Raw genomic sequence first — 8,185 nt, forward strand, 5'->3', positions numbered from 1 at the left:
TGAGGGAGCTGATCTTCTCTGCTCTCATGAGACCCCACCTACTATACTACATTTATTTCTGAAGCCACAAGCTTAGAAGGACATGGGTATATCACAGCAGGACTGGTAAAGGATCAGAAGGGCTGGAGCACCTCTTTTAAAAAGTCAGTCTGATAGAGTTGGAGTTATTTAGCCTGGAGAAGAGAAGGCTCTAGAGAGATCTTTTAGGGGCCCTCTAGTAATTGAAGGAAGAGATACAGGAAAAATGGAAAGGGAATCTTCATCAGGGAGTGTTGTGGTAGGAGAAGGGATAATGTTTTTAAACAATAAAGGGGTAGATTTATGGTAGATAATAGGAAAAAATTCTTCATTATGAGAATTGTGAGGCATTGGCACAGGCTGCCTAGAGAAGATGTGGATGTCCCATCTGTGGAAGTGTTCAAGGCCATATTGGATGGGGCTTTGAGTACCTGGGTCTAGTGCAAGGTGTTCTTGCCCATGACACGGTGGTTGGAACTAAGTGATCTTTAGGATCACTTCCAACCCAATCCATTCTATGATTCTATGATTCTGTTTCTTGTGGTAGAGTTTCACTAGTGTTCGGGGGGATGGAAGCTAGGTAGCAGGGGTAACCAAGCATAGGTGTGCTTGGACAGTGTATCCTGCCCAGTCACACTACACTTTATTTCAATAGTCTGGCAATGTAGAAATCTGCATTGATAGCTTCTGCTCTATGAGCAAATTGTCAACCAAACACTAGAAGAGGGTACCAGTCACATACCTGCATTTTACTAGGCTGTTGGTCTTTCTTCTTCTCACCAGTAACTGCAATTGTTGCGAAATACTGGATGACGCGCTTTGTGTTCACAGTCTTCCCTGCACCAGATTCTCCACTGTTGGAATGAAAAAACTGTTATAGGAAACAGGAACCTTTTTTACTTTTTTATCGGAATAGATATTAGAAGGAAATTTTTTTACTGAGAGGGTGGTGAGGCTCTGACACAAACTACCCAGAGAACTGTGGGTGCCCCATCCCTGGAGATGCCCAGGGCCAGTTTGGATGGGACACTGGGCAGCCTGATCTGGTAGGCGGCAGCCAGCCCACAGCAGGGGGTTAGAACTTGATGGTCTTTGAGGTTGCCTTCCAATCCAAGCCATTTTATGATTCTGTGATTATGTGGTCGGCTTTGTCACGCATATCAAAATATACTCACGTGATAAGGATAGACTGATTGTCACGATCTGAAAACAAAGCCATAGAAAGAGCTCTTCAAATGAGTAGTGGAGGGTTTTTATTCCTCAGAAATAGCTAACTGACTTAAAAAAACCCCCAAAACAAAAAAAACCAATTATATCAAAACTGTATTTATCACTTTGTAATCAGTAAATTCTGCATTAATCTGCTTGTGCATTTTTATAGGTACAGCCAAATGAAGCTGTCCAAAATTAAGCAGTGGTTGCCTATAATGCTTTCCCACTTACTATTTCCTTTCACATGCATGTCCAGACCTTGAGTATTGTTTAATTGAAATTAGATTATCTTCTGTGACCGTTCTACCGTGTTTCTTCAAATTCCTTACTGATTCAATGTGCACAAAGACAAATGGCTAGCTACAGCCTTTTCTTCATTATCTAACAGCGCATGGTTAAGGTTGGACAACCTGTGGCATCTTAATAGTTCAGCCACAGGACTATGGGAGCTGTTTCCCTCAGACACTGAATAGAAGAGCACACTGCTAAGTGTTCTGTGACCAATAAGTCAGTCCTACATTCTTGTTAAATGACTCACCAGTCAGCATGAACTGATAGGCGTTGTCAGAGATGGAGAAGATGTGTGGAGGGGCCTCCTGGCGCTTTTTGCCTCGGTAGCCAGACACCACCTCTGGGTTGTACACCGGCAGCCACTTGTAGGGGTTGACAGTGACACAGAAGAGGCCCGAGTAGGTCTGTGAGGAAGGGACACGGCACACTGGCTTCCACTCAGCCTGGCACAGCAGTCCTCCCCAGCTACGCTACCCAAGGAAGAGAGCTGCTGGTACTTACGTAGATCATCCAGGCTGCATAACGCTCTTTGAGGTTGTACAGCACAGCGGGTTCATGGAGGTGGGTCATCATGGCCATGTCCTCAATTTTATCGTACTTGGGAGGGTTCATTGGAAATACTTCATCATCCTTTACTGTCACAGTCTGTAGAAAATGAAAAGAAAGAAAAAGAGAAGAAATTTTGGCTAGGGAACTTTCTGGACTGGATAGGTGACGTATGATGAGTAACAGTATGATGGTTAATAACACTTACTGTATCATCGTATGTTTTAACTGTGACTTTACCACCTTCTCTACTTTGTATGGTACCTTTCACATACATTTGCTTTTGATCCACTACAAAACAGGCTGCCTTAGCATCAAATGGGCGATTCTGGGCTTCAATTCGTTCTTTCTCAGACTTCCTTAAATAGGGAGCAGCTTCTCCAAAGATTGCCATCTCTGCATCTGAAGACATGGCTGGAGTTCTCCTAAAGGAATTCAGAAAAGTTTTAGATATTCTGTGCACTTAGTTTTTCATAATTAAATATATGTATTTAATATCATATATTTAATAATTTATTATATATAATTTAATAATTTAAATTTATCCAGAATGTAATTGTGTTCAGTGACTAAAAGGAAAAGGAGAGCTAATCAACTTCAGGAACCTATCCACTGCCATAATTTTAAGTATCCAATGAACACTGAACAAATCTTAATAGAGTTCCTTGTATACAAAAGCAAGATTTGTAAGTTAGGAAGACTTGCTTTCACACCTGATTTCAAAGTGGATGTGTTTTTTGTGCCATTCTGTTTTCTGTTTTAATACTAAGCAGGGAAGGTTCAACTAGTTTCTTTATGTACCAAGTACTGAAACAAACTGAATGGCAGTCATGATACATCTAGAGCCAAACCTGCTTATCTTATCAACTAAACATAAAACATCTTTACTAGTGACACAAATACTAGTGACAAAATTAATAAATAAAGGCATATAATGTAGTAAAGGATTTCAAATATTTTCAAAGTACCATGTTATGCAGGGTGACATCAGTTATGAGTCATTAAAAGATGACTTGATTGTAACAATAATATTATGTTGGGGATTATTCTAGTAAAAATATTTGTGCTAGAAATATTTCTTCCAGTCACTCAACCACAACTTTCCCTAAAACACTTAGATAGGAATGTTTCATAATAAAGTTCTCTGAGAAGGTTACTCTTTTTATGTAAACAGTCATACCTGTCAGACACGACAGAAGAATATACTGAGTTTGTTCTGGATACTGGACCTTGTAGATAAGTCACAGTCAGCATACAATGTTCTAGATCTTACCCCAGAGGAAACTAACATAAGGGAAGACAAACTTAGACCCTTCTTGACTTGTACTGTGAGCCTCCTCTCTGAGCACATCCTCAATTTCAGCAACTGGGCAGATTGCAGAGGGTGAATTTTGATAATACACGAATTCCAAAGTACCAATTTATACCACAAAAAATATTACTACTTCTTTCTTTCATGTCTTCCTGGCTAAGCATGAGTATCTGTCACTTTTCTTTCTCCATAAGTGGAGTATTTCTTACTAAGAATTATGAATATGCTCATAATGATCAAAATATAACTTTTGCAGTGAAAATGGTTCTAAAAAACAGTCCTTTGCCCTTGTCTACATGAGCTCCACTCAACTGATGGACAAAGATTGTTTGTTAAAACCTTACCTTCAGAGAGCCAAGGAGGAAATCTGCTTTCAGTATCTGTATAGAATGGATAAAGAAAGGACAGAGAGTTAAATAAAAGAGTTCTTTGTTAGCTTTTAGTCCATATGCCTAGAGCATATGCTCTATGAAACATGTTCACATTTCTATTGTAGTCTCTTATAATTATTAAGCTAGGGCCAAATCCCAGAGAAATGTTTTTCTCCACCTTGCTGTGATCTGCTGGAAACATATATCATGTCCAGGAAAAAATGGGCAATTTTTGCATATTATCTCAATCAATTTCATTGCCTTCCGAGTTGTTAATTTTCTTGTCGTTTCACAGGGCTTAGATATACCAAAGTTTATAGAACGCCCTTCAAGAAATAGCATATAATTGCTCTCTGCTCTTCCTTGTGCCAGCACACTGGGGTGGGTTGGATTATTTAACCTTGTCACTGCTTGTAAAACATGAATGAGAACAGTAGAAGTGATGAGTAAAAAAACCATGCACCTACATATTCCAATTCTTTCCGCAGTTGTGGAGATGTCATGGTCAGAGTAGAAAGCAAGGAGATGGGACTTACCGTGAGATGTGGAGGTAACAAAGAATAAGACCACCTTCAGCTGTGGCTCTTTATATGCAACTTCCTGCCCACGCAGCTATCGAGTGCTCTATTTTTGGTCATTTATAATTTACTCTCTAGTTGTAAATGTGTTGAAGCTGTGATCTGTCTCCTAATTACTTAGAGGCAGGATTGACTGAAGGTTGTATGGAGTCAGCTGCACTGACCTTCTTTTTTTCATGTTGATCCATGCCAAGGTGGAGGATTAAGGAACTCAAAAATATCACTAATAATGCCAAATAAGGCAACCCTTGGTTTCTGACTTCAGTATCTTTAACACTTAAACAAGCAAGAATTATTTTTCTTCTTTTCTATCTGTACATAATTATTTCTTTACAACGTGAAATTTTAACAGATCCCATCCTACCCTCTGTCTCTATCTGCACATGCCGGTAGAGAAGGGGGAAGATTTGGTAAGATTGTTTTTTTCTCTCATGATTTTTGTTTAAAGCATTGTGTAGAATGCTGGCAAGCCTGAGGCCAGTGTAAACTTGGGACAGTGTAAGACAACAGACATTTTATGGACTACAAGAAATATTTGCAGTCCTGGCCTGTAGGTTTACAATATCTGAGGCTTGCAGGCGTGTTTCAGGGCTCAACCTGTAGGAAGGCTTCTGTGCTGCTGGCTTACCATGTAGAGGATGTCATGGAGCAGGCTGAACACAGAACCAGAATATTTTTGAGATACTTTTGCAGAGGTCCAGTAGTTTTGGTAGAAGATGTGGGGGATCAAAGGCATTACTGCAACTCCATTGGATGCCAGAAGGAAATATTAAAAGTGCAGGAACAGGCTGTCCCCTGGTGCCATAAGATGAGCCAGCAGGGAAGAAGAGTGGCCTGGCCAAACAGGGAGGTTTTGCTGAGATTCCTGAAAAAGAAGAGAGTTTACAGTCTTTTGAAGAAGAGTCAGGCAACTCAGGAAAAGTACAAGGATGTCAGTAGGGTACACAGAGGCGAAATGATAAAGGCAAAAGCTCAACAAGAATTTAATTTGGACACCATTGTTAAAGATAATTGAAAATGTTTTTACAAATGTATTAACAAGAGGAGGACCAAGGAGAATCTCTCACCTTTATTGGATGTGGTGAGGAGCATTATCACCAAGGACAAGACTGAGATTCTCAGTGCCTTCTTTACTTCTGTCTTTAATAATCAGGACAGTTATTCACGGGGTACTCAGTTTGCTGAGCTGGAAGACAGGGATGGGCAGCAGAATTAAACCTCCCACAATTTAGGAGGAAACAACGACCTGCTGCTTCACCTGGACTGCCACAAATCCACAGGGTCAGACAGGGTCCTCTTGAGGGTACTGAGGGAGCTGGTGGAGGTGATTCCTAAGCTGCTTCATACCATTTATCATATGTTCTGGTGAAACAGGAAGGTCTGGGTAACTGGAGATTTGCTAATGCAAAACCCATCTACAAGAAGAATCAGAAGGAGGATCCAGGGAACTATAAGCCTGTCAGCCTGACCTCTGTACTGGGGAATGTCATGGAGTAGATTGCCTTGAGTGTGATCATGTGGCATGTGTGGGACAACTGGGGGATCAGACCAAGCCAGCATGGGTTCATGAAAGGCAGGTCGTGGTTGTCCAACCTCATCTCCTTCTACTACTAGGTGACCTCCTGGTTGATGAGGAAAAAACTGTGAATACAGTCTACCTAGACTTTAGTAAAGCCTTTGATTCTGTCTGCCTCAGCATTCTCCTGGAGAAACTGGCAGCCCACAGCTGGGACAGATGTACTCTTCACTGGGTAAAAAACCAACTTAGTCACTGGGCCCAGAGAATGGTGGTGAATGGAGTTAAATCTACCTGCAGTCAGTCAGAAGTGGTATTCCCCAGGGGTTGGTATTGGGGCCCATCCTGTTTAATATCTTTGGGACATGAATGCACCCTCAGTTATGTTTACAGGTGACACCAAGTTGGAGGGAAGTGTTGATATGCCTTGGAGTGGGAAGGCTCTGCAAAGATACCTGGACAGTCTGGATTGCTTTTCCAGGTGAAGGCCAGTGACCAGTGGTATTCCCCTGAGGTCCTTATTTGGACAAGTGCTCTTAAACAACAATGACCTGGACACTGGAACTCAGTGCACCCTCAGCAACTTTGCTGATGACTCTAAACTGAATGGTGATACAACAGAAGGAAGGGATGTCATCGGAAAGATCTGGAGAAGCTTGAAAAATGGTCCTACGGGGACATAATGAGATTCAACGAGGCCAAGTGCAAGGTGTTGCACTTGAGTTGAGGCAATCCCACAAAAGTACCTGGGTTTTCTGGTGGATGAAAAGCTGGACATGAGCCAGAAGTGCAGCCCAGAAAGCCAGCTATATCCTGGGCTGCATCAACAGAGGGGTGATCGGGGCAGGGATGTGATTTTCTCCCTCTGCTCTGCCCTTGTGAGGCCCCATCTGGAGTACTGTGTTAAGGCTTGGGGCCTGCAGCACTAGGAATATGTGAAGCTTGTTGGAGTGGGTCCCGAAGAGGGCCACAAAAATGCACAGAGGGCTTGAGCACCTCTACTATGAAGAAAGGTTGAGGGAGCTGGGTTTGATCAGCCTGGAGAAGAGAAGGCTTCAGGGATACCTTATTTTGGACTTCCAGTATGTAAAACTTCAAAAAAAAAAAAAAAAAAAAAGCTTAAAAAACTGGAGAGAGACTGACTTTTACATGGTCTGATAGTGATAGGACAAGGGGGAATGGTTTTAAACTAAAAGAGGGGAGATTTAGCTTAAATATTAGAAGTAATTTTTTTACTCAGAGATTGGTGAGGCCCTGGCAGAGGCTGTCTAGAGAAGCTGTGGATGCCCCATCTCTGGAGATGTTCAAGTCCAGATGATGGGGACACAAGAATCTCGATCTAGGGGGTGGCAACCCTGTCCAAAGCAGGGGCTTGGAACTGAAGAATCTTTAAGATACTTTCCAAGCCTAGCCATTCTATAATTCTATGACTCTATGATTCTGATTAATAAGGCATATGATAAACAATCACAAAATCACAGAGTCACAGAATGTCAGGGACGGGAAGGGACCTCGAAAGATCATCTAGTCCAATCCCCCTTCCAGAGCAGGAACACCTAGATTATGTCACACAGGAACATGTGCAGGTGGGTTTTAAATGTCTCCAGAGAAGGAGACCCCACAGGCTCTCTGGACAGCCTGTTCCAGTGCTCTGTCACCCTCACCAGGAAGTTTTTTTCTCATATTTATGTGGAACCTCCTATGTTCCAGCTTGCACCCATTGTCCTATCACTGGATGCCACTGAGACAAATGAAACTGAAGCAAATAGTTACCAGAGTAATGACAGCAGAGCCAACTCATATCACGAAGGAAATGGTGACAGTGATAACACACTGTGAGCTGGGGAGGCAAAGAGGTATCATACAGCAGTATTGATCATAAACACAGCACTGGTTTATTTAAAAATGTAGAGGTGGAATATCATGGTAGAATGGTGTTCTTCTCCATTCTGCTTTTTACCTTCTCCAGTCGTGAATGAACATTTCCCCTGACATGGTGGGGATTCTGCAGTACACACCTCCAGCCTCATTCTTTGTTCACTTCCCTCCCCTTGTCCGCCTCTAGTCACTGCATGCTCCCTAATAGAAGTCTGTCTCTAGTTTTCCCTGGGTACTTCACCCTAACCTATCCTTTAGACAAAGCATTCAAGCCCATATACCACCCCGGTTGTTCCTCATGTTCTGAACATTATGTAGTTTCCAGTCTGCAGTCCAAATTAATCTAATGTTTTTATTATCCTAGATTAGCGTAGGAATCATGTTATGTAATATTTTCTCTTGGTGCTCTATTCTTATCCTTATAGCATGTATAAAACTGTCAAAGTCTGTCCTGAAGCACAAG

At 41.9% G+C, this 8,185-nt stretch overlaps 1 protein-coding gene across 1 annotated transcript in view; it reads right to left on the reverse strand.

Moving 5' to 3' along the window:
- Positions 1 to 2,479, reverse strand: part of LOC116235574 (myosin heavy chain, skeletal muscle, adult-like) — a 39,610-nt gene extending 37,131 nt beyond the window's left edge. The window contains exons 1-5 of the mRNA XM_090121905.1: positions 2,276 to 2,479; positions 2,023 to 2,166; positions 1,769 to 1,925; positions 1,194 to 1,221; positions 761 to 872 (exon numbers count right to left, since the gene is read on the reverse strand). Of these exons, the coding sequence (XP_089978031.1) occupies positions 761 to 872; positions 1,194 to 1,221; positions 1,769 to 1,925; positions 2,023 to 2,166; positions 2,276 to 2,479 (645 nt within the window). The remainder of the gene's footprint in view (positions 1 to 760; positions 873 to 1,193; positions 1,222 to 1,768; positions 1,926 to 2,022; positions 2,167 to 2,275) is intronic.
- Positions 2,480 to 8,185: the final 5,706 nt, after the last annotated feature.

This window comes from Phasianus colchicus, chromosome 20, assembly GCF_987193195.1.
Source record: "Phasianus colchicus chromosome 20, bPhaCol1.hap1.1, whole genome shotgun sequence".
NCBI lineage: Eukaryota > Metazoa > Chordata > Aves > Galliformes > Phasianidae > Phasianus > Phasianus colchicus.